This window comes from Neofelis nebulosa, chromosome 16 (assembly GCF_028018385.1).
Source record: "Neofelis nebulosa isolate mNeoNeb1 chromosome 16, mNeoNeb1.pri, whole genome shotgun sequence".
In the NCBI taxonomy this organism is placed as follows: Eukaryota; Metazoa; Chordata; class Mammalia; order Carnivora; family Felidae; genus Neofelis; species Neofelis nebulosa.
The window spans coordinates 37,989,879-38,017,814 of record NC_080797.1 but is presented as its reverse complement, the minus strand read 5'-3'; the positions used below and the strand labels follow the sequence as shown (position 1 = coordinate 38,017,814).

Genomic DNA, 27,936 nt, shown 5'->3' with positions numbered 1-27,936 from the left:
CCATGGAGCTGGATACAGGCCGAGAATTAGCCAGACCACCTCAAAGTCCTGAAGGCCGCGGTGTAGTTACCTCCGGCTTGCTCTTGTTTGACCGATCTGTCCCTCTCTAAAAACGTTGGAAAAAAGAAAATCACCATAATGAATAAGCTAGAACCCACTGCTTATTGGTCAAGAGAAAGCATTCTTTATTTTTTTTTCCCCATGGTTTATTTCACAGCAGTGAAGGGAATCACTTTTCTGTTCCTAGCTAGACCAGACGCAATGGAATTGTTCTGTTGTGCGGTTAGCAAAATTCTCACCGACTTAGGAGCGGTGAGGTTAACTAGCAGGAGCCCAGAGCAACACTACATTTTACTCCCCTGAAATCCCAGGCCAGGTAAGTGGGAGAGGCTAGATATGGGAACAGGGGCATCTGGTCCCTGAATGACAAAGTTTTTCCATTCCTTCTTTTTGGAAATGGAGCATTTTGCTACTTCTGTAAAGTCCTGAATCTGCCTACAGTATTTGTATGCAGACTCATTTTTTTCCGCCCCATTGGGTATTTGGTCCTCTCGTTTTGTCGTTTTCTTCCCCGTGAATGGCATCAGTATCTGTGCAGTTAGAGGTGGGCTTACTGCCATCTTCAGTGCCCCTGCCCGGCTCAGCCTGTTTCCTCCCCCCACCTCACCCCTGCCAATTCTAGGGCTTTTTTGACCAGTGCTTTTCTCCTTCCTTGTTTCCCTCTGGTTAACATCCGCCTATTCCGCCACTGGTCTCTAGGATTACTTAAGCCGGGGTAGCCTGAACTGACTTGAGAGGATAGAGCCGAGCTCACTAAGAAGAAAACTGTGTTTACATGATGCCTTTTCACCGGCCCTCAGGACAACCTGCCCTGTAGCGCTACTCTTTCTGAGGGTAATTCTTGTGCTGACTGCAAACAGGACCTTCTTTCTCGCTTCTCAGGAAGGTAACTGTTGTGGGCCTCTTGTTACTGAGCAAGCGGTTTGGAGTGCTTCTCACATCAGAGCCAGAAATTCCCCTGCCTCCAGTTGCGTGGACAAGCAGAGAAGGGTCCCATTGGTGACAGCCCTGAAAGGCTGGGAGGAGAATGAGCCAGTGAAATGAGCTTGAGACTAGCCAAAGATGGGGCAGAAGTGGGGAGGAACGATTTGAAAAAGGTAGCAAGAGGCACACTCCTTAAACTGGAGGAGGTGTCTGGAAGGGAGAGCTTTCCCTTGGCCAGTGTGGGGAGGACGTGGAGCCGCTGCCTTGCCTTCTATGCTGTCTCTGGTGTTGCTTTGGATGCCAGATGTTGATAAGGAAGTAAGAGTGCTTGATTGGCTCTACCTGAGCAGCCAACCAGGGCAGGTATGAGGATCAACACAGCAGAAACTGGAGCTCCAAAGTCAAAATGACAAGGTCTTTAAGGCATTTTGGGTACTTTTTTTGAGCCATTAAGTTTCCCCCCTGCTCTGCACTGATGGTGTGGAACCTGCTTGGGATTCTCTCTCCCTCTCTCTCTCACTCCCTCCCCTGCTCTGTCTCTCTCTCTCTCTCTCTCTCTCTCTCTCTCTCTCTCTCAAAATAAATAAACTTAAGGTTTTCCCCCTGATTTATCTTTGAACTTGAGTTAAGTGGCTTCTTAAGCTTCCTGTGGTGACCTTTTATAGCATTCCTCAGACCCTAACGCTGCCAGTGCCTTGCATGGTTTATAGTTTCTTCTCAAAAAAGGGGTCTTTTTATGAGAAAATGTGGGCTGGGCACTGCTGACTTCCTTTCATCCCAAACACTGGCCTTATGAGTGTCCAGACACAGCTGTGTCGAGTCCTCTAGCTGGATGGGGGGATTCGTCAGAAGCAGAGGGTCTCGCCTTGGTTCCCTGGAGCAGGAAGAAGAGTGGGAAGTAACGAGAGGACAAGACTTTCTGTTGGGGTCTGAGCTGCACCCTTCTTGTACAATTTGTCGTCCGAATGATTGACTTCTGGCCTTCATGGAGAGGGCAAGTGGCCAAGTGTCTTTGACTTGGCTCTTGGGGAACATGGAGGACTTGGAAAGGGCTTTGGCTCTTGAAAACCAGCCACCAGATGTCTGGCCTCACCCGATGGATCTGTTACTCGCAGTCCCAAGGATAGACAGTTGGAGGGGAGAGTTCTTCATATGGAGCTATAGAAGCCACTTCTTTGTCTTCAGCGAAGGAGGAAGACTCGTGAGCCTCAGCTTCTTGGAGACTTGGCTCTGGGACTGAGCTGGTCCTTGGCTCATGTCCTGAAGCTCCTTGGCGTTCTCGGACCCCTTCTAGAGTAAAAGTAGTGGCTGCCTTGCTCCCCTCAGGGCGGGGGCTTTTGCTCTCTAGAAGGAAGCTACCCGGACGTCTGTGGACTAAAAGGCATGGTGGGTTCTCAGGGGCTGGGGGGAAAAATATTTCTGTCTGAGTTGCTGTTAAAGCCAGAAGGCCAGATTCCTCAGGTGGGGCTCCGGTTCCCTCCCAATCACAGATGTCTGCCATGGTGCCCTTTATTTTATTTCCTTCTGGATCCGTGATTTCCCATCGACACAGCTCTGCCACCCTGCTCCCCATACTGCTTACTCCGTGGGGACTGACTTGGGGTTGGTCAGTGTCCGGAGCATCTGGCTGGGGGAGGAGCTCCCCGGAACCTGAGCAGACTGTCGCCTGCTCTTTGCTGACTTTTGCTGCTGCTTTTGAAAAGTGTTCTTCAGTCCCCGGAGATGCCGCCTTTTGAGGGATCATCCCTCCTTGCCCTTGGGATTTTCCGTCCACCTCTTGTTCCAGTCCCCCTTCCTCAGCAGCTTCTGTCTTCGCCTCCCAAGGGCAGATGTCTGCTTCTTTAGCAGATGGAGACTCTCTTGCTTCCCACGGACACACTTCTGCCACCTTGGCCCCCACACTGCCTGCTGCCTCCGAACTGCCTTCGCTTCTGGCAGAAGCTTGTGGGGCTGGTTGCGGAGACGGACCCCCACAATCCTGACTCTCCCAGGGACCCACCGCCTCCTGTTTCCCATCTGCCCTCTCTGGCTTTTCCTGAACTGCCACAATTTGGGGCTCTGGTCTTCCTGGGACCTTCCCCTTCTCTTGAGGTGTCCCTTTCCCATCCTGTCTTGCCATCCCTTCGTCAGGGACCCTTTCAGTCACCTCCCAGGGGCAGATATCAGCTTTGGCGCTGCCATCAGGGTTAGGATCATCCCATGGGCACACCTCAGCAAGCCTGCCCCCAACGCCAGCCAGGTCCTGAGAGCTGGCCTTAGGTGGGTCACGGCATTGACCGTCCGGGTGGGAGGAAGCACCTGCCGGGGTTATGCTCTCCCGTGGACAGACAGATTGTAGCTCTTTGCTTGCTTTCCCCCTGTCTTCAGTAGTGAATTCTCCTGCTTTTGAAGACGGGGCTTCTACTGGGGTTCTGTGTTCTGGGAAGGAGCCCATCTTTGCATCTTGCGTCAGGTCCCCTTCCTCCACTGCCTCATCCCTCGCTTGCAAGGAATGTCCCTCTTTCACGTTGCCACTCATGCTGAGGGATGAGTCTGAGACCTCAGGGCCCTGAGCAGAGGGAGCCCTCAAGTCCTTCTCCCAAGGACAACTAGCTTCCTCTTCTTGACTCTGTTTTGTCTCCCATTTTGATCTGTCTTCTCCCAGGGAGGTGAGTCTCCCCTTTTCTAGAATTTTCTCCTGTCCTGCTGAGTCACTCCCCATTTCTTGTTCCAATCTTGTCCCAGTAGCTCCTTCGTTCACCTCCCAGGGACAGATCTTGGCTTTCTCACTGGTAGGTGCTTCCTCCACTTCCCAGGGACACACCTCAGCTGCCCTGCACCCCACATGGTCCATTTCCTGGAGTCCACCTTTTGGTCTGTCAGTGCCCAGAGTGTCCGAATGCTGAGAGGAGCCCCCTGGATCCAAGCTTTCCCAGGGACAGGCCACCTCCCGCTCCCAGGCTGGCCCCTCCGGCTTCTTTGGAGAGGTAACAGCTATCTCGCTGGGTCCAGGACCTACAGAAGCCTTTCCTGTGTCATTTGGAAATTTCCTAATGGCCTCAACTCCCAAAGCTCTTTCCTGCCTTGCTCCAGCACTCACCTCCCAGGGACAGACCTCAGCCTTCTCAGCACGCATGGTTTCTTCCATGTCCCAGGGACAGATCTTGGCAGTTTTGCCTCCCACACTGCCTGACATGTGGAAACTGGCTTCGGCTCTACCTGTGTCTTGAGGACCTGGTTGTGGGGAGAAGCTGCCAGGGTCCACGTTCTCCCAAGGACAGACTGCTTCTGTATTTTGGAGCTGTCCCTCAGGCTTTTCCCACGCTGCGCCGTCTTTGATTCCTGATGTTCCAGGCATTTTCTCCTTGTCCTTTGGAGATTCTCCTGCTTTTGCCGCCTGTCCTGATGTCCAGTCCTCTCTTATTCGTTCATTTACCTCCCAGGGACAGAGTTCTGCCCTGGCAGGTGTTACTTCCCTCAGCTCTGGCCTGGGATCTTCCCATGGACATACCTGTGTTGCCCTGCTTCCTCCATTGCTGAGGAGTTGGCCACCACCTTTGGCTGAGAAATTATCTAGACACGGGCTGGGGTGCCCAGGGGCTGTGCTGTCCTGGGGACACACTGACTCCTGCTGTTGATTACTTTTCTGCATTGCTTTTCCAGTTTGTTCCCCCATCTCTCCAAAGAGCCCTTTTCTAGAGGCTTTCCCCTTTCCCTGGAAAAATTCTCCACCTGTCCCCTGACCCGGCAGTTCCTTCCCCACTACCTCATCACCCAGCTCCCAGGGACAGACCTCTGCTTTCCCGACGGGAGCATCTCCTGCCTCCCATGGACACACCTCCGAGATGCTAGTGCCCAAACTCCCGGAGCACACAGGGGTTCCCGGGGCCGGAGTAGAGACTGCTGAGGGACCCCGGAAATCTGTCCTCTCCCACCGACAAAAAGACTCCAAGTCTCCACTCAGTTTCTGTTCTTTCCAGAAGGTTGCTTTCTTGGGGGTTTCCTGCTTTTCCTGGGGAAGCTTCACTCCCTCCTGGAATGGTTTTCCATTCTCTCCTTCACATGCTTCCCAGGGACAGAGCTCTGCCTTGGTAGTGTCGGGTATACAAGCTCCTGGGCCTGTGGCTCCCTGCTGAGGCTTCTCCACCTCTCTAGCTTCTAGCCGGCCCGCTGCCTCAGACCTGCCTTCGTTTCTGTCAGAGTCCTGAGAGGCTGACCAAGAGCACAGACTCCCAGGATCGGCACCCTCCCAGGGACATACCACCTCCTGCCCCCTGACCAGCCTCTCTGGCTTTTTCCGAGCAACGACAGCCACGTTTTGGGGCCCTGACTTTTCCGACGCCTTCCTTCTCTCTTGGGAGTCATCTAGAGCTTGTTGTTGTGTCCCCTTCTCGGGGGCCCCTTCACTCACCTCCCAGGGGCAGGTCTGGGCCTTGTTGCTACTGTCAGGCTGACTTGCTTCTGACTGGGCGACTTCCCTGGGGCATACCTCTGGCGTCCTGCGGTCAGCACTGCCCGTGGGCTGGAGGCCAGCTTTGGGCGGTTCCCGCCAGCCCACGGGGGCTTCTTTTGCTCGCTCGGCAGTTTTGTCCCCGACTGTGCCCTGCCTGGTTTGCCTCAGGGCAGCAGACCCCGCTTTACCGTCTCTCTCTACTTTTGCCTCCCCGGGACTTTGGGATGCCCTCCTGCCTCTCTCTTCTTGTTCCCTGCTGCCCTCCTGGTGGTAGACTTGGAGCATTCTGCTGGTGTGAGCGTTCTGTTGGTTCTGGAGGGTCTCCTCATCATCACAGGGTGCGAGGGCGGCCTGCTTACTCACGGCCTTGGGCCGGCCTAGCCTGGGAGATCGGGGGCAGGCCCCCACGCCCTCTCCCGAGGCTCTGCCCTTCTCCTCCGGCTCAGGACTCCCTTCCCCGCTCTCCGTCTCCCTGTGAGTGCTCCGAGAACGGGTCAGAGCTTTGATAGCCAGGCCGAGACTGTGCATGGAACCCTGCTGAACAGGGGTCTTGAGGCTGTGGGATTTAGAGAAGACCTTGGACTTGTCTTCGTCCCCCTCACCGGCTTCCCCTTGGAGACGTCCATCCTCTGTGGCCATCCCACTCTCCCCTGTCCCTCTTCTCTCAACTGCAACCGAGAGGGCCCTCCAGAGCTTGGCCCGAGCCGGGGCAGGGGAGTGGTTGCCTCGCTCTGGCCCCGCGGGGCCCTCTGGAGCTACATTTCCTTTCTTGACCGGCAGTTCTGCATTCTCCCAGGGGCAGATGAAGGTGAGCAAGCTGGGGCTCTGGGGGGGTACTGGGACTGGTGCCAGGGCGGGCAGCGGGGTCGGGGCTGGGGCTGGAGCCGGCATCAGAGCGGGAGCCAAGGTGGAGGTGGGGGAGAGCATCCTCGGCTCTCCCAGGCAGGCCCCGGAGAGGGCCATGATGGGCGTGGAGACCTGGTGCCGGACGGGCGGGTGAGGCAGCCTTTTCGTGGCCTCCTCCTGAAGCCTCCCGGCGGCGGCGGCGGCATGGGAGCCGTGCACACTGCGGCTCTTGGCGGGGGAAGGTGGGGCTGACAGGGGCGCCCCTCGAGCTCGCTCCGGCCTCCTGGCCGATGGCCTCCTCACTGGGCTGGCCGAGGCTGCCTCGGCCTTCTTCCTCTCCTCTCGCTCCTTCGCCAGCCGATAGGTCTCCTCCAGGTAGGCCTGGCTGGCTACGAGCAGGGCCTGTTCCCTGGAGCCCGCCACCACGCTGAGCGACTTCTGCAGCGACGCGGGCCGGGCCCGGGGCAGCCTGTCGCCCACCGTCAGGTTGTGGGCGCTGGCCGACCTGAAGCCCAGGCCCGGGGGCCCCTCCGCCGCCTCCCGGCTCTCCCTGCTTTCCCGCGAGGCCTTCATGGCCAGCTTCCTCCTCAGCAGCGAGTCGAGGAGCGGCGGGTCCTGCTCGCGGCGGCGGCTGTGGCGGTCGTGGTCGTAGGCGCTGCGGGACTTGCGCAGGGCCGGGGGCCCCTCGGGGTCCTGGAGGCTGGAGCTGAGCAGCCGGCGGCGCGAGGAGCCGGGCAGGCTGCCGAGGCTCGGGGAGCCCGAGTCCCGGGAGTGCTGGCGGGCCAGGGCCTCCGGGAACTCGGCCAGGCACCTCATGAAGGAGCGGCCCAGGCCCTGGCGCCAGCTGCCCCGCTTCTTGGGCAGGTGCGGGTTGTTGGCGGCCATCTCCTTGGTCTTGTGGACCTCTAGCTGGGCGTAGAGCTTCTTCAGCTCGTCCTGCGGGAAGGGGAGGAGGGGGGAGAGCAGAGCCCCCGGTCAGATGCACGGCTAAGCTCTCTCCATCCCCCTGGGGGCTGCCCTGCCTCCCCCTCGGCCGTTATTTGGACCATTGTCTCTGCACATCTCTTTCCCACCAAGCTGTGTTCCCTCCCTGCTTTGCACACTCTCAGAATTCGCCTGTCCACTCCCAGCCAGGTCCTCTCGGACCCAAGGATGCAGGGTGCACCCCTTTCTCTGGGGGCGCTGTCATCTGATGGGAAGCCACCGGCTTGGGGGGTGGGAAACCTGGGTTTGAGGCCGGTGACCCATCATGTGCCTGGAGGCTATTTCTAGAGCTCTCTGTCTCTCTGCCTTTTTTTTTTTTTAATTCATTTTGGAGAGACAGAACGTGAGTGGGGGTTGGGGGCAGCGGCAGAGAGAAGAAGACAGAATCAGAAGCAAGCTCCAGGCTCTGAGCTGTCAGCATAGAGCCTGACACGGGGCTCGAACTCAGGAACCGTGAGATCATGACCTGAGCCAAAGTCGGACACTTAACCGACTGAGCCACCCAGGCTCCCCTCTCTCTGCTTCTATGGATGGGTTCAGTCCGTCAAGCAGCCGACGTCCAACTTCAGCTCAGGTCATGATCTCACGGTTCAAGAGTTCAAGCCCCGCATTGGGATCTGTGCTGACAGCTCAGAGCCTGGAGCCTGCTTCAGATTCTGTGTCTCCCTCTCTCTCTGCCCCTCACCTGTTCGTGCTCTGTCTCTCAAAAATAAACAAACATGGAAACATATTTTTTAATTAAACACACACAAGAAAAGAACCGGCCACCTATTGTTAGGTTCCTTAAGAGGATCGCATGAACTCCTCAATGGTGTGAAAAGTGTCATATTCAGGTGCAAGTGAGGGAATGGGACTTTGAGAGTCTTACACTTTTGGGTTTCTCCCCAGAGCCAGCATCGGGAGAGAGACTGGGTGCTGTTCCACAAAGCGGGGGGCCCAAGGCAGCACTGCTGTGGCAGCGCGCCCCCATACTCTCTGGCCTCCCTGCTCGACTGGGGCCTCAGGTCAGCCTCTTCCCAGGGGAGCAGAGCCCAGAGGGTGAGGAGGACATGGGGGAAAGCCAGGCAGAGACACTTGGGACAAGGAGGGAATTGGGAGATGCAAACAAGTCAGGAAGCCCCGTGGAGATAGAAGGAATGGACAGATGGCTTCCTGAGATTGTTAACCACACCTTAGGTTTTATCAGACAACGGGCTTAGACCACCAAGTTTCCTTATTTCCTACCCACTGAGCCTCTCATTGGGGTTCCGTGACTATGACCCTCCTAAGCAGAAAAAGAAGAGTAAAGACGCTCTCCCGAGGTAAGACTCAGGAAGAACTCCCTCTAAGACCGCCAGGTCCAGGGAATGGGTATCCTGTTGTGGAAATCTCTGGTAGCCGCTAACTGCCTGAACTACCCAGCCCCATAGCTGGCCCTAGGGTCACCCGCAGCCCGAGTGTAATGGGGACTGAGAGGCTTCTTAATCTGCCCCTCATGATGCCTCTGCTGAGTGGGGGTGGAGCTCCACTCATGGGTCTGCGGCCTGGGCCACAGGGACTTTGGGGGTCTTTCCACTTGGGTGGTTTGTGACCTCATCTGAATAGAGTCAGGGGGAAGCAGCTTAGGGCAATGGTGGAGAAGGGAGGGAGGCAGGTCTTAGAGGGAGGGAAAGCTGGGGACAAGAGGGGACCTGCAGTGGTATACAGCCCAGATGGCAGGGCAGCAGCGATCCTGGCCCAGTCCCGAAAAGCTAGCATCCAAAGGAGGCAAGGAGGGCGGCGCATACCCGAATGTCTCCGGGGTCCAGGCTGTGCTCGCTCCAGGCCGAGGCGATGCTGCTGTCCAGGTAGGAAGCTGACCGCTGGAGGTCCAGCTCGTCCTCATACACCTCATCCACAATCTCCTCTCGGGGAGGAGCCCCCGGCTTCTGGAACTGGCCAGGGTGGGTGTGACAGGGAAAAAGAGTCAACTTGGCTCCCTGTTCACGCCTATTCCCACCTGCCTCATGAAATCCAATCTTCACAGCCTCTCTAATTTGCAATTCTGAGGGCATGGAGACTTTTGCTCCCCCTCATTCTCCCTGAGTTTCTCTAGCTCAGAGACCGGGGAGGGGAGGTCCTGAGCCCCTGCCCCCACAATTTCTAGCCACGTCCTTCAGCTCCCCAACCCATCCCTCTGTAGCTGCTCCCAAGATGATTTTTCAGAGTCCACCAAACGAAACTGCCAGTTGTGTTACAAGGACCCCTACAGCCCTAGCTCTTATTTCCTTTGCCCTGAGATTCGAGGCGGAGAGATAACAATAGCATCCCCCCCCACTCCCACCCCAAGTGGGCTTCCACTCAGCGCCCTGTGGCTCCGCCCTCTCACCCCCGGGTGTCATCCTCACTCTGACCTGGAGAGGGCGCTGAGGCAGCAACAGATCCACGGCGTGCCCCTTACAAAGGGGCTGGGGTCTGGCTCACAGCCAGGAGGGGCAAGACCTCACCTTAGGAATGAAGATCAGAGCCAGCGTGGTGGTGACCGTGCTGTGGGTGTGGAAGAAGAAGAGGAGCAGAGTCCAGTCCGGGTGCAGGGAGGGAACCAGCACAAATCTGAGGGTGGGAGGGGAGGGGAACGAACGTTACCGGTGGGTGGGAGGGAGTGGCCTGTTCCCTCTCACCTGTCTCACTGGCTCACCTCCCAGCCTGAGCCCTGATCTCCATGGGGGTTCTGGGTGGGTTGGAAAGGGCAATTTTCCTTCTTCCTGCCCTCTCTTCGGATGTAGGTCCCACTTCAAGCTCATGTTAACCCCCACCTCCGAGAAGCCCTCCCAGACTCTTCTCTGGTTGCCTAGAGCACAGACTTGCCCTCCACACCTCTGTGATGGGCTGTCCCGTGGGTCGATTGTGCCTGTACCACAGGGCCAAGTCCTAGCGGACCCTCATAGCAGGCCTGTTGCTGGATCGGCTGAGGTGGGAGGGTGGTGGGGAAAGGCAGGGAGAATTGAGCACGTGTGGGAAGGAGCATGGTGGAGGTGCCGGAGACGGGGCTTGGGAATAGGAGAGGAGTTAGGAGTGCGCATGCTTCCTCTTTTTGGGTGTCGGGTGAGACACGGGGTGCAGGAAGGGTGTCTGCCGGGTAGGGAGAGAGCTACGGATGGGAGGCCTTCCTCGCCTTGCCAAGGCATAGCTGTGCTGTGAGGCTGGCTGTGGGATGGGGTTCCCTGGCCTAGGAGAGGCAAGGAGTGGTGTGAGGGTGGGAGGGGTGGCGGGTAGGAGGGCCCGTGCTCACCTGGCTGCATGGAAGGCCGCAGAGAACAGCAGCTCATTGTGCAGGGCGATGCCCAGGTAGCGAGGCTCATGGAAGGCCGAGGGGACAGCTCGGGTGGCGTAGCAGAGGAAGCTGCCCCAGCACAGGAGCAGCATCTCGGCTGTGGGAAAGCAGGGGCCACCGAGTCAGGCACCGCCTCAGCAGCCCCTTTCTCTGTCGGGTGTGCTGGGGGGAGCCTGGGCCAGGGGTCTGGGGACAAGGCAGGAGGACTAGGTCAGGAGCACCGCCCCCCCCCCCTCCCCACCCCGGAGGTTCAGGGCTGAGGGCCAGAGTGAGGCGGGCTCGGCGGGAGCAGCTCACCCACAACCATGACGTAGTCCCAGCGGTCGTGGTGGCACAGGTAGAAGTGGCGGCCTGCGAGAGTGTGGCCTCGGGTCACCAGGGGCGTGTGGATGCCTCGTTCCAGGGCCCCCACCGTCCACACGGCCAGGAAGCCCAGCACTAGCAGCAGGAGCAGCCCCAGACGCTGCAGCAGCCGCCCGTTGCTCAGGTGGGGGCCGCGCTGGGCCGTTCGGGACAGAAACAGCTGGAGCACCCTACAGGGGTGTGGGGCATAGGGGGAGGACCAAGGAGAGGGGGGCCAGGTCTCTGGCCTCTGTCCATGGCTTCCTTCCCCTCCGTAATACCCATCCTCCTGTCCCTTCCATGGTGTGCTGCCTCCCCACCCCACAAAATGTTGCATGCTGGGGAGGGCTACGGTGACAGGGGCAGGCCTGGGGGGTGGGCCGTGCACAGGGGAGTGGAGCTGGCTGGGAAGAACTCCACTCTGTTCCAGATGAGCTGGGGCAGCCTGGAGTGAGCAGCATGAGAGCAAGGTCTGCCCCAGACCCTACCTATAAAGCTTGAGTATAATGGTGCCGTAGACAGTGGCAAAACCCAGCAACCGGACCCAGCGGAGAACGATGCAGCGGAAAACACTGGGCTTGAAGTACAGGATGAACACCTGGGCGGGCGGCGGCGGGGGGGGGGGGGGGGACAAAAATAGCTGCTCTTAGCTGCACTTCCTCTTCAAAAAAAAAATGTTTTATTTATTTTTGAGAAGGAGTGTGAGCGGGGGAGGGGCAGAGATGGGGTGGGGAGGGACAGAAGATCCAAAGAGGGCTCTGTGCTGACAGCAGTGAGCTGATGCAGGGCTTGAACTCACAAACCGTGAGCCAATGACCTGAACCGAAGTCAGACGCTCAACAGACTGGGGCACCCAGGTGTCCCCACCACTGTACTTCCTCTAATGTGCTAGGCCTCTGCTAAGCCCATTGCTGACCTTCCTAACAGCCTTGCAATAGAGGCATCATCACCTCCCTTCTGCAGAGGAGCGGCTCAAGTATCAGAGAGGTTAGGTAAATTGTCCTAAGTCACACAGTAAGTCATAGGGCTCTTTTTAGCCTGGACTCTTTGGCTCCAGAGCTCACTAGGCCAGCCTGTCATTTGTAGGTATGAGTATGGGGATTTGGAGGTCTCTGAATCTCCCCAAGAGAGCAGAAAGGAGGAAGGATTCTGGGTTGTGGAGGGCGCCAGCCAGGGATCAGGCGGGGCCAGACTCTGGCCACAAACTCACAGGGAAGTAGAGAAGCAGGGATCCAAAAAGGATGGTCTCCAGCAGGACAACTCCAGAGGCTCGGATCCTCTGTGAACCCAGGAAAGAGAGAGGTGTATAAGCAGGGCAGTGGGAGGACAGAGGCTGGACGATGGTGGGGGGAGAGTCCCAGGCCTTTTTTAGGGGTCACTTTTACTGGCCTTGAACCAAGGCCTTGCCTTGGGACCTCAGCTCCGCCCTCTCCGCCCACAGCCATGGCCCCACTCCCACCACAGGCTCTTAGCTCCGCCACGCTAAGCAGGGTCCAGGTGGGAAAAGGTCGAGTCCCCCAGCCCCATGCCTCTCCCAATCCCAGCCTGGGCCTCCCTGGAGACCTGGGCTCAACTCACAAGTTGTTGGAGCTAGAAGGGATCTCACACGTTCCCTCGAAACTTTGGGTCAGACCGATTCTTTGTCTAGGTAACCCCTTCTCTGCCTGGTAACCATTTAGCTGACCCTCAGGCCTGGCTCAAGCGTCCTGTTCTCCAGAAAGTCTCTCCCGGACCATCTTCGGCAGGACAACTGGGGCCTTTCTCTGAGCTGCCACAGCTATACCAATACCCACTTTCCCCCCTCGCCTCTGTTTTGCTGCGCTTTTTCCTTACTTGCCTGCTTCCTCCTTTCAACTGGGAGCCCCACGAGGGTCCAGATCACTTCTCCCTAGTACCTACACTGTGTTTTGAGTCAAGTCCAATGCCTCCATTTTCCAGGTGAGGAAACAAATCTAAGGCAGCGGGGTCACTTTGCCTAATGTCACACAGTGGGTGAGTTGAAGAATTCAGACCAGAACCCATTTCTTCTGAGCTCTAGTCTTAGGTAAGTCTCTGGTCTCCAGTTGATGCTGGGGACTCGAGGTGGGAAGGACGTGGGTAGGGCAGAGACGTGGGGCCTTGCTTGCCTTGCTTCGGCGGCAGCGGTAGGAGGCCAGCATGCTCAGGAAGACGGCCAGCATGCAGCTGGCCTGGCAGGCCAGGACCGCAGCCCGCAGCGCCAGAGCTTCCTCCACCAGGCACGGCGTGGCATCCACGCAGCTGGTGCAGCCCTCGGCACATGGCCGGCACCGCAGCAGCCTCCCAGAGCTGCCCTGAGGGGACCCGAATTGCCCAGTAGGCTGGGCGGCACTCTCTTCTAACCCTATAAAGAACAAGATGGGTGCAAGGAGAGGGGCATGGCCCGGGGCATCCCAGCCTGCTCTCGCACGGGTCACCGTAGCCCTCTCCCTCTCCGTCCGGTGGTCTGTCACCGCCGGGGCAAGGGCTGGGAAGGGGAGGAATGAGGAAGTGGATATTCCCAGGGGAGGACAGGGTACTAGGAAGAGGTGATGCCAGGCTAGGGTTCGTTGCAAGGTCAACTTGCATCAGCTTGGCATGTTGTGGGGTCATTTTCAGAAGGCGCAGACACCCCCAAGTTGGACCCTGCCTGCCTCTCCTGCTTCTCTTGACCTTCTGCCCTTGCCCCACAAGTCTCCTCCCAGCCTGCCTTTTTCCCTCAGGTGCCCCGTCCGCCCGGCCCAGCCTGACCCTCACCACAATGACCCTCACCACAGTTAACATACCCCCGGAGTGGCTTGCCCCGTAGAAGCCGGGTCGGCAGCGGCACAGGTAGTGGCCAAGGACAAAGCCCTGACTCTCCAGGGGGACACACTGCGGGGATGACAAACATGATAGGTATTTATATGGGGATTTCCCTTTTGGGAAGAGGTGGAGGGTACATGTACCTTCCAATCCACGGCCCCTGGTCCATATGAGGGGCCCCTCCCTACCAGAAGTCCTCCCTAGTCCTTTGGAAGCCTTCCCTCCCTGGAAGCCCTACTCTAGCCCCGCGGTTACCTCTTTTCAACATAGAGTTTGGGGACAGATCACCCTTTTATTCTGACTCGCAACGACAGGAGCCACACAGGTCTCATTTCCTAGTGCCCAGCTGTCGGAGCGAGGGGCTGGGCGAGGTGGAATTTGGGAGAACTCGGAGTCCGATCGCACCTATGTGCCTACATCCTGCTTCAAAGGGTCCCCATCAGCCTCCCTCTTTGGCTCACAGGTGAGTTGAAAAGGCCCCCACAGAGGAGCAGTTTCCCCTACCAGGTGCCATTTGGCTTTGGCACAGGACTGCCTTCCCCAGCCCTAATGCCAGGCTAATGCCAGGCCAGTGGGATGCCAAGGCCAGCTCTTTACTCCACCTTCACCCATTGATGTTTGCTCAGCAGGGGACCCAGCAGACCTCAGAGCCAGGCAGGGAAGAGGAGCACGTGGATGAGGTCAGCTCTGCTGCAGGGGGTGGTTAGGGACAGACAGCAGTGGGATAAAGGAAGGGGTTCACCCTGGGAGATTCCATATCTGGCACCTTTCACCTAGAAAAGTTAGAGGGTGGTGCTTCTGAAATTGGGGCCCAGCTTCCCTTCTTGCCCGGGGCCCTAGAACACGCTCTGTTTTTGCCACAGTCTGCAGAGTCAGACAAATGCGTACGGAGACGAGCTGTGGCTGGGTTTAATAACGCACCGAATAATGGCAGCCCTTCTCCATCCCTGGACTTACAGTTTCAAACACATGTGCCCTGAAGAGCAACGGATGCCCAAACCCGCCCCACCTCCCAGCAGCCTGCAGGGCTCGCCTTGGCTCCGCTTCAGCCTAGGAACAACATGCAGTCGAGTGCAACCGTGGAGCGGATTAGTTCACTGGCCTCCCAGTTTCCCAGCCCTTGGCTTTCAGGATTACCAGCCATCGCTTTCCATCATCCAGATTCTCCTGCATCCATGGCTTTGATTCTGCCGGCATCTGGCTTTGGTTCCATCACCTTTACTGGTCCCAGAGCTCTTCAAGCTCCTTCTTTGGTCAGATTTCTCCCCTACTCCAACCAACCATTACACTTGGATCAACAAACACCAACAGAGCATCCTTTGTGGGTCAGAAGGAACCCAGAGCTCTGTCGGACAAGGAGAATGTAGTCCAGGAGAAGGAAAGGGGATGACTAATAGGGGCTCAGGTTGCAGTCCTGGGGATGGATGCTGGAGCACCCAGTACCAAAAGGGAGAGGCACACTGAGATTTCAAAGGAATGAGGGTGGCTGTCTCCAGTGGGAGGTGGGGAGTAAGCTGTAAGTGTCCTCACTGTTTTTTTAATGTACGCTCTACGCCCACTGTGGGGTTTGAACTCAAGACCCCGAGATCAAGAGCTGCATGCTCTACCGACTGAGCCAGCCAGGAGCCCGGTCACTTTCTTTTTCAATGTTCACATATATATAATATATAATATATATATATTATATATCTATATATAGATTATATATATATATATTATCTATATAAAGATATAATATATGTATATATGTATATATGTATATATTATCTATATATAGATATATTATATATTTATATATAGATTTATAAATATATATAATTATATAAAATTTATATAAATATAAATATATAAATGTTCACATATATATAAATATTATATATATATAAACGTTCATATATATATATATATATATATATATATATATATATATATTTAATGGCTCCAAGCTGTCAGCAAAGAGCCAGACCCGGGGCTCAAACTCACACACTGTGAGATCGTGACCTGAGCTGAAGTCGGATGCTCAACCAACTGAACCACCCAGGCGCCCTCAATGTTCATATTTTTGATTATTCATTCAACCTTAAGCGCTATTGCGTATCAAGCCGGGGGAGTCGGGAATTTCTCAGAAATGATCATCAATGCATCCTTTCTGAATTTTCTTCTTCCTCTTTTTTCTTTCTTTCTTTTTTTTTTTTAGTTTCTGTTTTTTATTGAAAGACAGTTGACAGTAAGTGCCCTCACTTTTAACAAGCCTGGTATCCCATCTCTGTTTATCTCATCACTAGGGATTCCCCCGAGGCCCTGAGAGGCTGGTAGACTTTTGTCAGCTACTCCTGGGAGCTGGGTGGTGGCAGTGAGGGGAAAGGGGAAGGGAGGCAGGACCCTAGCGCCCCACCCCACGTCACCATCCTCCTTATCCTTACCTGGGTGCTGTTGAGGTCACACAGGTGTGTGTTAGAGTACCAGCCCGGCCCATTGGCACACTGATTGATGTCCACGCTCTGAAGATCGACGATCATCTGCACCTGCCCCCTAGGGCAGTGAATTGGCAGTTAGGGGTACCATGAAGGATGCCAAGGTGGACGTGTGTCCTTGGGCCCCAGACTAGGGAGGAATGCAAGCTTTGCAACCTTTAGCCTAGTGGCTGCAGTGTGTCAGGAGAGAGGGCAGGGCTGCATTCCATGTCTCTAGAGCTATTAATCCTCACTGTTTCTGTGGGCAACGATCTGCTTTCCTGGAGGGTTGTCCCCCCAACATCCCTCGGCTTTTCAACATCCTGGCATGTCCTGGTTTCTATCAATGGGTGGAGGGAGGGGGCATGTCAAGACATGTGGGAGCGGGGGCTCTGATGATCTGTCTGAAGGGGATCTTCACACTTCTCCACTGCATGGACACACACACACACACACACACACACACACACACACACACACAGAACTCAGCTATTAACCACACCCCCCACACTCTGCCCAAACCAGATCTGAATTGATCACAGCAAAGGAACTGTGGAATGGAGCTGCCTGGCCCAAGGGCTCCCCACCCCTGCTCTGGGCTGAGTGGGGGAGAGCGCTGGCTAGGAGCCAGGCTGCTGGCTGGCACGAGGGAACCCTGCTAGGAGCAATGAATGGGGACACATAGCTGGGAAAACAATGTTGATTGTCGCATGCCTTGCAGTTCTGTATCCATTTGCTGCCTCCTTCCCACTAGGGCTCCCAGTGACCTCTTTATTCTGAAGGAGAAAGTCGGTTATTTGAAGAGTACCAGTCAGGACAGGCAGGACTGGAACCCACTTGATCTAAGAGTATAGCCATTGGGAGTGACCCTGGGGACCTGGCCTAGACGGAAAGGGCAATGGTTCCAAGCTTCCCCACCATCCCCACCCCCGCCCCCCAAAGAACTTTTCCTCCCTTGGAGAAGTCTCCTTTTACAGTTTTAGACGGCTAGAGAGCAGCAGGTTTGGCTCCTGGAGTGCCCGCCTGGCTCTTCTGAGACGTCTCGTGCCTGGGCCATCACTGTCATCCACATCAAGCCTTCCCCTGCCTTCTCCCCACTACTCAGACATGGACGCCAAGACCTATGCCCTGCTACATCCACACGTCCATACGCACACATGCGTATCCCCACATGTAAGTGGATTGATTCATACACGCTATGTCACTATGTATACTCGCACCTGTGTGTGCTAACAGTTACAGAATCCCAGAGTCAACTGCAAATATACACAGCTGAATGCGAATACGCACATCTGTGCCCCCCAGATACGTATGCGTGTGCCAAATGGCCCACGCACAGCTGGCTGGACTCGAGCCCCCCACCCCCACATACCCACAAACGCGTCGAACACTGCACAAACATACTTACCTGACCTCTGGGCTGAGGTCTGGCTTGAGTCCATAGAAGGTGGCAGAAAGCGTGATAAGCCAGCCAGGACGGAGCCGGCCGGCCTGGCATTCCAGAAAGGGGGGAGATAGCTTCACATGCTGCATGTCTCCCACATAGCCGTCCCCCTGTGGCCACTTGGGGCTGCCGAGGCTCCCTAGGTCATTGGTCAGCACCCGCTTCTGCAGGGCAGAGGTGTCCGGGGCCCCGGTTGGGCTCTCCTCCTGTACCCTGCTTCCAGACAAGTCCTGAAGGATGGTCTCCTCCCCTCTCCGGGTGGCCTGCAGGGCCAGCTGCAGGTGGCTGGCCCCTGGTGGAGGGTTAAAGATCAGGAAAGCCCGGTATGCCCTCGGGTCCCCCTCGGCCACGCTGCGGACCAGTGCCTGGTACCACTCCACATCCTCCTCCACACTGGACTCGCGGATGTCGTTGGCTTGTAGCAGCATGTTGAGGAAATTGGCGGCCTGGGCAAGGGTGCCCGCTGCCCTCCACAGGACTGGGGGGAGCCCCGGTCTGGCTCCTGCGCCGTGGGCTTCGTAGCGCTCAGTGCAATTAGCCCCTGACAGCTGTTGGGCATCTCCAGAGTAGAGAAAAGCCAGGGCTGCCTCAGCCCCCTCTGGGGGTACCCACATAGGTACGGAGCCCGGCTTGACTTGGGAGGACAGTGGCGGCAGAGAGCGGAGGGGCCGTGGGTCCCCCAGAGCCCAGCTGCAGAAGAAACAGCAGCCCAGCAGCCCCCATACAGGGTGGGGCACGACCACTGCCCTGGTGCCCATCTTCGGGGCAGCTCTCGGGGACCCCGGGGTCCAGGCTGCCTGGGGGATCAGCAGGCTCAGGAGAGCCCAGGCAGAGGCTGGCTGGCTCCCAGCCTCCTGTCCTGGCTTTCTCTCTTCCTCTCTCTCTCACACTGGGCTGTCTTGCCTGTTTTTCCTTCTAACGTCATCAGCAGGCTTCTGGATGTAGGCACGAGGGCTCTGCCCCTCCTCTCTCATTGTGACCCCCCCCAATTGGAAACCCTCTTAATCCTGGCACCACCCCTCTTCCCTCCTCCTCTCATCCAGCATCTAGGCTCCCTCCCCCCACTCCCCACCCTACATCAGCTCCAGAGAGACATAAATGGGAGGGGAGAGGAAGAGACCAGTTGTTCTCTCCCTCCCTCCTCCCTCCCTCTGCCCTTTGCTCCATTAGGAGAGATGGGCAAATCCTGGATGGGGCGCCATAGCAACCACAGATGAGCTCGTGCCCCTCTCTCCACCCCTCTGCTCCACTCAGCCATACTCTCAGCTCCCCTCTGCTGCCCTCCTGGCAGCAATTGCGACGGGCACGATAAAGGGCCAAGCTGCAGGTCCTGGCAATCTGCTGTGGCTGCCCATATCCCCCTGACCCCATGCTGCCGAACTGGAATTTGAGATTGGGGGTGGCAAGGGTGGGGAAGAGAGCCTAATATAACTACAGTCAATCTTTGTACAAACGGTGGCAGTTTATTAAGTGTTTTTCATGTACGTTATCTCAATGAATCTTCCCCACAGGCACGTAAGTAGGGTCAACATCCTCATCCCCATTGCACAGATGCAGACACTGAGGCTCAGAGACTCACCCAAGATTATATAGATGCTCACTTTAAGTTGAGACTCAGGGGCGCCTGTGTGGGCTCAGTCAGTTAAGCGTCCGACTCTTGGTTTAGGCTCAGGTTATGATCTCGCGGTTCGCGGGTTCGAGCCCCTCATCGGACTCCATGCTGACAGTGCAGAGACTGCTTGGGATTCTCTCTTTCTCCCTCTCTTTTTCTCAAAATAAATAAATAAGCTTAAAAAAAAGTTGAGACTTAAACCCAGACTTCTGACTCTCCACGCTGCCCCCCATCAAACCCACCACGACCTTGTTGTTCAATCTTAGAGACCTTAATAAAGCCTCCTTCCCGAGGAGTAAATCAAGGCCCAAAGAGGTAAAGACTTCCCCTAGGAGTGCACGGTTGTTCGTGACAGAGTAGGGGCCTCCACGAAGTCTTCACCTCCACACTGGGGGGAGCCTTTCTTCTCCAGCACCACGGAGGTAACAACCACAGCCAATGGGTGTGTGTGTGTGTGTGTGTGTGTGTGTGTGTGATGGGGACAGGGAGAAGAGAGTGAACAACGTTTTGCTTCTGCTTCTTCCCCATTCATTTTGTCATCCTAAGTCCTGTCTCCTCCCTTCCTTCATGAAAATTGTGCCTAACCCCTCTTGCTCTTCCCGGATTTCTTACCCCTCACATCCTTCCCTACGCTGGGCTCTTGCAGGCTGTCATAGAACAAATCTCCTGCCTTCCTCTCTCTCCCTCTTCCATCACTGGTGCTCCCCACCCACCCAGAGACCTGGCCTCACTTACACATGCTGTCTCTTGGCTTCTTCCCCTCTCGCTCTGCCCACTGCCTTGAACCTTTGATGTCCCAGAGCACCGGAAGTATGTAGGAAGGGATGGGTGGTGGTTGCTAAAAACTTCCCTTCACAGGGAAGAGCTTTACAGGTGGGCCCTGCACATAACTCTGCCTTGGAACCTAAGTGGGGACGGAACAGGGGGGAGGGCGAGGAGGGGGGTTGAGGACAACCCCCCAGCAGAACCGCTATGATGTCAGACCTGGACGTGCCTATAGCCCAGAACTTCCTCGGATAGAGAAGGAAACTAAAACCAAAACTGAAGGCCAGTGAAGTTGACCTTCTCAAAGCCACAAAGCCAGGGAGTGGAGGCAGGCCTGTATCACACATCCATAGTCTCTCCGCAGCCTCTCTGATTCCGTGTGCTAAGAGAGAGAGATGAAGGGCAGAATGACCCATTCCAAGTTCTTGGTCTTACTGGTGACTGTTAGCGGAGGGGCAACAGACACACCGTATAAAGACATAATAATAATCGGTTTTGACCCCCAAGAGGCTTTTCATAATAATGACAACCAACGTTTGGGTAGCGTTTTACCATTTCTGTGTAAGTTTTCACGTAACCCCCACAACAGCCCCGGTGGCGGGGGGATTATTATGGAACTATTTTCACCAAATGAGACACAGGTTCAAAGGCACTAAATCATTTGCTCTTGGTCATACATCTAGGAAAGGGGGTGATTAGGGCTCAAGCTACCTGGGAAGCTCCAGAGGGGCAGGGGCAGTGTTGATTGCCTCGTCACCACACCCCCGAAGCCCAGCCCATTGCTGAATGACTAAGCGAACCTCAGGACTGGTTTAAGTTCTCTGAGTTTTTTTTTTTTTTTTCCAACGTTTTTTATTTATTTTTGGGACAGAGAGAGACAGAGCATGAACGGGGGAGGGGCAGAGAGAGAGGGAGACACAGAATCGGAAACAGGCTCCAGGCTCCGAGCCATCAGCCCAGAGCCCGACGCGGGGCTCGAACTCACGGACCGCGAGATCGTGACCTGGCTGAAGTCGGACGCTTAACCGACTGCGCCACCCAGGCGTCCCAAAGTTCTCTGAGTTTTTATTTTCATTTCTTATGTTTTTAAGTAGGCTTCATGCCCAGTGTGGGGCCCCATGGGGGGCTTGAACTCACGACCCTGAGATCAAGACCTGAGCTGAAATCGAGAGGCGGACGCTCAACTGACTGAGTCACCCGGGCGACCCATTCACAAACCTTTTAAACTAGGGTCCTACCACTTCAGGGACCCCCTAGATAGTCCTCAGTGAAAGAGAGAGGTGTAGACACAAAACCTGCTCAGCAAATGCAAATCCAGCTCGTACAAAGATACACTTCCTTTGCTCGGGCATTTAAGGAAATGGAGAAATGCAGTATTCCTTGCCCAACCTTAGAAAGAGCCTGTGTGGGGGCGCCTGGGCGGCTAAGTCATTTCAGCCTCTGACTCTTGATTTCACCTCAGGTCATGACCTCACGGTTTGTGGGATCAAGCCCCACGTGGAGCTTTGTGCTGATAGCACTGAGCCCGCTTGGGATTCTCTCTCTCCGCACCACCCCCCCCACCCCTCCCCTGCTCACGCTCTCTCTTTCTCTCAAAATAAATAAAGAAAACTTAAAAAAAAAAAAGAAAGAAAGAAAAGAGCCTATGTGCGTTTCCCTGTGCTTCTGTGTGCTCTGGAGGAGAGCCGAGATACCCCAGATGGGGACACGCCAGGTGGGGACATAGCTTCCCTCCCCAACCAAGAAAGTAGCTGGACAGCAGAGGGCGTTGCACAGCTACAGACCTTGCATTCATGGGCTAACCTGTTCCGGGGCCAGAAAGGTTTGCCAGAGACAGCCAAGGATCTTGGGTGATCTCCTTTGGCTTCAAGTGTTCTGTGATCCTATAGCAACTTCTCTTCTTCTCTCCAGAAATCTGAGTGACACCTGAGAGGTAGCTGAAGGAGAGAGGGTGGTTTTGAAATCCACTGTACCTTTTTGAACTGTGTGACCTTGGGTAAATAACTCTCTGAGCCTCAGTTTCTTCATGGGCAAGGAAAGATACTGTGTTGTGCAGAATTAGACATGAATTTGTATCAGGAGCCCCTTGCAAGGCATGGGGTTGAACAACCATTCCCTGCTTATGTTCCAGCGGCCCACTCTGTGCCAGGAACAGTCCTTGGCCCTGGAGAGTCCATGAATGGGCCAAAAGCAAACCTGGCCCCTGCCCTTACAGAATTTACAGCCTAGTAGGGAAGGCAGATTTTAATCAAATAACCCCACAGACAGATGAAAAATTACACGTGTGCAAGTCAGTGCAACAAAGGAGTGGTTTTGGAGTTGGGTGGGCAGGAAGTACCTAGCAGGGAGATTTCTCCAAGGTGGTGAGGAAGAGAGGTGAAGGTTGGTGGGAGATGAAGCCAGAGAGAAGCAGGGATCAGATCACACAGGACCCCATAGGCCTCCTTAAGGAGTTTTGTCTTTAGCCTAAGAATGATGGGAAACTACAAAGTGTTACAGTCACAGGTTACGGACAAATTTCCATTTTATTTATTTATTTAGTTTTAAATAATTAGTTTTGAGAGTGAGTGTGCACAGGGGGAGGGGCAGAGAGAGAGGGAGACAGAAGATTCAAAGTGGGCTCTGTTGCTGACAGCAGAGAGCCCGATGCGGGGCTCGAACTCATGAACTGTGAGATCATGACCTGAGCCGAAGCTGGGCACTTCACCGACTGAGCCACCCAGGTGCACCTCTATTTTCGCTTTTAATTTTGTTAAGTAGAGTCCACACCCACTGTGGGATTCGAACTTAATGACCCAGAGATCAAGACTTGCATGCTCTAGCAACTGAGCCAGCCAGGCGCCCCGACAAATTTCCATTTTAAAAAGGTCTCTCTGGGGCGCCTGGGTGGCTCAGTCGGTTAAGCGTCCGACTTCAGCTCAGGTCACGATCTCACGGTCCGTGAGTTCGAGCCCCGCGTCGGGCTCTGGGCCGATGGCTCAGAGCCTGGAGCCTGCTTCCGATTCTGTGTCTCCCTCTCTCTCTGCCCCTCCCCTGTTCATGCTCTGTCTCTCTCTGTCTCAAAAATAAATAAACGTTAAAAAAAAATTAAAAAAAAAAAAAAAAAAAAAAGGTCTCTCTGGCTCCAGGACTCATATCTTCTTCGCCTCAATGCACCCTGAGGTGCAGAGTTGCTAAGTTCTGCTGGCTGATCCTTCCTCCTCCTCTCTTGCATCCCTCAGCATCTCTCATGGGATTGCAATGGTTTCCTAACTGATCTCTCTGCCTGCAGTCTCCGGTCCAGTCCTCTCCCTCCCCTCCAGTCCAGTATCCTCTACACAACAAGCTTTACCTTATTTGATCTTCACAACAGGCCTGCAAGTAAGTGAAGCAGCGGTCCTTATCCCTACTTTGCAGATGAGAAAACTGAGGCGTAAAGGTGCTGGGGAGCTGGCTTGTCCAGGACTGCGAAGGCCAACTGTTAACACTTCAGGAATTTTGCAAGCCAAATTGTTAAACACAGCCACTATTAAAAATGAAATTGTACACACTTATAATTAAATGAGGTTTAAGACAAAGGTAATAAAATTTCAAAACTCATCACTTTCTAATAATTTTACTATTACTACTTACCTATGCTCTTGGAGTTGTTATTGTGCCTGCATGAGGAAACTGCTACAAAAGGGTATGTTACCACTCCTCTCTTTTGTTCAGTAACAATGTGTGCGGCAGATTGAAATCAGCCATGGTGGGAGTATTTACACCATGGATATCAGCAAATGCTACAAATCAGGGCCTTGATTTATTGTTTTGTCGATTATCTAGATTTAAGAACGTGATAGAAAAAAAGTTAACAGTTTACATTTTAATTTAATGTGCTATGTATGCCTATCGCCATTACAATGTGAATAGCAAAGAAACTGAGGAGATGTTCTTTCAGTATTTGAAAACTGTTTTCTGATTCAGCAAGCAAGTCACTCCCATAACAAGACACTCTTTTTTTCACTCTCCTCTCACACTGACATTGAGGAGACCATCAACCAACATTCATGCTGCAATTTCATACCACAGGCTACCCATACAAGAGTCTGCCAAAAATCAATGAAAGGATTCTTTTTTTTTAATTTTTATTTTTGGGGTTCTTGGGTGGCTCAGTCAGTTAAGCATCCAACTCCTGATTCTGGCTCAGGTTATGATCTCCTGGTTAGTGAGATCGAGCCCTGCATAGGGCTCCACACCGACAGCACTGATTTTGGGATTCCCCCCCCCCCTCAAAAATCAAATAAATAAACCTGAAGAAAAAGATTCTTATTTTTAAGTAATGTCTACACCCAACGCGGGGCTCACAACCCCGAGATCAAAAGTCGTATGCTCTATGGACTGAGCCAGCCAGGCGCCCCAATGAAAGGATTCTTGAGAATCAACGAGTTATATGGAATTTGCAATTGTACTATTATTATTTGTAAATTGTGTGCTCTACATCCTTTATATCAGTGAAATTTGGAATAAATTTATGTACCATATATATGCATATATTGCTCTCTTCCCTCCAGAGAGTCGGCTGTCGAACATTTATCAGCACACCACTGGCTCTAGAACACACATTATTCATGTGTCATTCCATCAATATTCACTGGATGCCAGCAGGGATACAGATAGTCAATGTAGAAATGACTCGGCCACGGCCACACAGCGCAAGCGGCAGAGGCGGGACCAGATCAGAGGTCCTCCCAAGGCCAGCGGCTCTCGGCCAGGGCTAAACCCGGCTTTCCAAGGCCCCTCGGCCGTACCGGGGAGGGGCGGCTTTGGCCTCAGCGCCCGGGAAGTAAAAAGCAAGGGTCGGGGCAGGGGACCAACGGCCAGGCGAGAAGCAGCCCACGGCCAATAGCGGCCCAGGCCGCACTTCACGTCACGCTCCGTGGAGGCAGGCGCGAGCACGCCCTGGGGGAGGGGGCGTGGTCATAGCCTCCCGGAAGTGACGCCATCCGGGGGCGGTCCTCGGCGGCGGCGGCGGCGGCGGCGGCGGCGGCGGCGCGCGGCCTGGGCTCGCGCTGGGCTCCGCGCGCCCCCCGCCCCCCTCTATGAGGCAGAGGCCGCGGCGGCCGTTAGCGCTGTCGCTCCGGGGGCCGCGGCGGGCGGGGCTCCGGCGGGGCCCGGCCTAGTCCCCACCCCAGCCCGGCTCCCAGCCGCCCGCCCTCCCTCCCTCTCCCCGATGCAGGGGGCCGAGCTCCGGGATGGCGAGGCGGCGGCGGCGGCCGCTTCGTACCGCGTCCTGAGCCGCCTGCTCGGCTATGGAGAGGCGGCCCCCGAGCCAGGCCCGCCGCCGCCGCCCCCGGGCCATGGCCCCCCGCCGCCACCCTTCCTCGCGCGGCCCGGTCCGCGGGGCTCCCGGCCGCCGCAGCTGATGGTGTTCCGCAACGTGGGTCGGCCGCCGGAGGAGGAGGACGCGGAGGCGGCCCCAGAGCCGGGACCCTCAGAACTGCTGTGTCCCCGGCACCGCTGTGCCCTGGACCCCAAGGCCCTGCCGCCGGGGTTGGCGCTCGAGCGGACCTGGGGCCCGGCGGCTGGACTGGAGGCGCAGTTGGCGGCTCTGGGGCTCGGGCAGCCGGCGGGGCCGGGGGTCAAGACGGTCGGTGCGGGTTGCTGCCCGTGCCCGTGCCCCCCGCAGCCGCCCCCTCCGCAGCCCCAGCCCCCTGCTGCCGCCCCGCAGGCCGGGGAGGACCCCACGGAAACGAGCGACGCGCTGCTGGTCTTGGAAGGCTTGGAGTCGGAGGCCGAGAGCCTGGAGACGAACAGCTGCTCGGAAGAGGAGCTCAGCAGCCCGGGCCGCGGAGGAGGAGGGGGAGGCCGGCTTCTGCTGCAACCCCCGGGTCCTGAATTGCCCCCGGTGCCCTTCCCGATGCAGGACTTGGTCCCCCCAGGGCGCTTCAGTAGAGGGGAGCAGCAGCAACCGCCCCCGCCCCCGCCTCCTCCCGGGCCCCTCCGGCCACTCGCGGGCCCTTCTCGGAAGGGCTCCCTCAAAATCCGTCTCAGTCGCCTCTTTCGCACGAAGAGCTGCAACGGCGGCTCCGGAGGTGGGGATGGGGCCGGCAAGAGGCCTTCTGGAGAGCTGGCTGCTTCAGCTGCGAGCCTGACGGACATGGGAGGCTCCTCGAGCCGGGAGCTGGACGCGGGGAGGTGAGACTGGCTGGGGGGGGGCTGGCCGACAAACTTCTTTTCTTGTTTCATTTCCCTTTCATTCTGCGAACAAGATCCTTACCATTCTTAACGATATGCTTTTCCTAAAGAGGCAGAGACTTGGGGCTAAAGGTGATGACCTCTCCCATAAGGTCAGAGCTCTAATTGTGGGAACAGCTTTCATTCCAAGGGTCCACTCCGGTGACACTCCTCAGCTGGTTAGCGTCTCTCCTGTTGGGAGATGATTTGAAACCAGCCCCCCACCCCCACCCTGGCCTGGATTTTAAAGTTTTCCAAGGTGTCTGTCTACCATTACTCTTGGTAGGGAGGTTGCTGGAAATGATTGGTCTTTGGGGCAAAAAGTTGGTGTTGTAACCACCTTGCTTACTATTCTTTCCGTGCACCAGCACCCCCACCGTTTTCACACTCAATCATACAAGTGATGTGACACACTTGTGCAGTTGTAGGCCAGCAATTGTTTGGGCATCTCTGTTCCAAATTTATTTTTCATTTAAAGTTTTATTTATTTAAGTTATCTCTACACCCAACGTGTGGCTGGAACTCACAAACCCTGAGATCAGGAGCGGCCCACTTTTCCTACCGGGCCAGCCAGGTGCCCCTCTACTCAAAATTTTAATGTTTTCCTGGGGGGTCCCTTAGATGTACTTGGTATCTCAAGCCTGTGTGCGGACACATTGTGAGAATAGAAAATAGTTTGCTCTCAAGCCCATGTGAGTATTCTAAGTGTAAGGTATAGACATGGGTGCCTGAGTTCTAGGCCAAGTGATGAAAATTCCAGACTTAGATGTTGATTTTTTTTTTCTCTGCATTTCTGAAGGACGGACAGCACTGTGGCAACCAGTGTTGGGTGTGCATATGGGTTTAGAAAGCTGTCAACTTTTGTCTCAAGAAGTGAGACTTGTGGTAACTGCCATTGTGGTTTGCACTGCTGAGTGGGTTCTTACAAAGATTGGAATTGGTTTTGGTGCAGCTCATATGATGGATTCTTGAGACACACGGGCAACCACAACCCAAGGCTGAAGAACGGGTAGACCCATAAATTTGAGAACTTGACTGTGCACCAGAATCACGTGGGAGAACTTTGGGCAAAGATCAGTCTGTCTGAGGGCCCAAGAATTTTGAATTTCTGCAGAGTTTCCCACTTGACCCTGAAGTATGACCTGGACTGGGAACCACTCATCCATGGACTTCTCCTTTCACCGGAGTTTGGGTACCCCAGGAGGAAAGTGTGGGGCCAGTTTTGACTTTGCTGCCCTTTTTGACCAGCTGTGCCGGGGCTCATCTTGGGGATCAGACCAAACCCAGACTTCCTAAAGAAATCAGTAGGTTGATGTGTGTTGCCTCCTCGGGTAGACCTGTATTTCTGCATTTGCTTCCCAATGAACTTAGGCTGGGAGCTCAGGTCTTGAAAAATGTGTGGCTGCCGGAACAGCTTTTTTTGTAGTAGGCTTTGCATTCGATGCTCCACTTACCAGCATAGGTGAAATTTTCATCAGGTTGGGGGAGGGCAGGATTGAAGCTGTGGGTAATGACATAGGATAGACTGCTAATTTTCGTGTGGTTCGTCTTGTCTTTGTTCCATATTGACCAGGACTTGGTCTAAGATTCCAGAGACGCCAAATATGAGGTGTGGCGTGAAATTGGCTGCTACGTCTAATAGATTAGGAAGAGGAAAAGGCATATAACATTATACGGTTTTTTGCCTTTGGAAGCAGAATTTAATGGTCATTGGCTGCTCTGTTACCAACCCTCGCACTAAGCACAATACAGATTTCTGCTGCAGAGCAAATTGGGCTGGAGCTC

General features: G+C 55.2%; 2 protein-coding genes and 1 long non-coding RNA gene across 4 annotated transcripts in view; 1 reads left to right on the top strand and 2 right to left on the bottom strand.

Moving 5' to 3' along the window:
• Positions 1-165: 165 nt before the first annotated feature.
• GPR179 (G protein-coupled receptor 179) lies at positions 166-18,489 on the bottom strand. Its single transcript, XM_058703006.1, has 11 exons — positions 17,544-18,489; positions 16,106-16,214; positions 13,664-13,751; positions 13,007-13,242; positions 12,091-12,159; positions 11,369-11,478; positions 10,836-11,071; positions 10,497-10,635; positions 9,712-9,817; positions 9,013-9,159; positions 166-7,198 (listed from the first exon to the last, which is right to left on the bottom strand). Exons 1-11 carry the CDS (start codon positions 18,335-18,337, stop codon positions 2,090-2,092), a joined length of 7,143 nt encoding a protein of 2,380 aa, XP_058558989.1. The 5' UTR covers positions 18,338-18,489; the 3' UTR covers positions 166-2,089.
• Positions 18,490-21,605: 3,116 nt separating this feature from the next.
• Positions 21,606-24,766, bottom strand: LOC131497260 (uncharacterized). The gene is made up of 3 exons (XR_009254844.1): positions 23,569-24,766; positions 23,288-23,461; positions 21,606-21,893 (listed from the first exon to the last, which is right to left on the bottom strand). It is a non-coding gene; the product is annotated as an uncharacterized LOC131497260 (long non-coding RNA).
• Positions 24,767-24,927: 161 nt separating this feature from the next.
• Positions 24,928-27,936, top strand: part of SOCS7 (suppressor of cytokine signaling 7) — a 33,457-nt gene continuing 30,448 nt past the window's right edge. Inside the window, exon 1 of one of the 2 annotated variants that reach the window (XM_058706040.1) lies at positions 24,928-26,112. In XM_058706040.1, the coding sequence (XP_058562023.1) occupies positions 25,148-26,112 (965 nt within the window). In that variant the 5' untranslated portion in view covers positions 24,928-25,147. The remainder of the gene's footprint in view (positions 26,113-27,936) is intronic. The other variant, XM_058706041.1, reaches the window with a different exon arrangement.

What these genes read in the sequence shown, in the direction of transcription:
- GPR179 (XM_058703006.1), bottom strand. Translation starts at nt 18,337, where the DNA reads ATGGGCACCAGGGCAGTGGTCGTGCCCCACCCTGTATGGGGGCTGCTG. An exon ending in GTGACCTCAACAGCACCCAG is followed by an intron (nt 13,752 to 16,105) that starts GTAAGGATAAGG and finishes TCATCCCCGCAG; the next exon opens with TGTGTCCCCCTGGAGAGTCA. An exon ending in CGGGGCAAGCCACTCCGGGG is followed by an intron (nt 13,243 to 13,663) that starts GTATGTTAACTG and finishes TGTTCTTTATAG; the next exon opens with GGTTAGAAGAGAGTGCCGCC.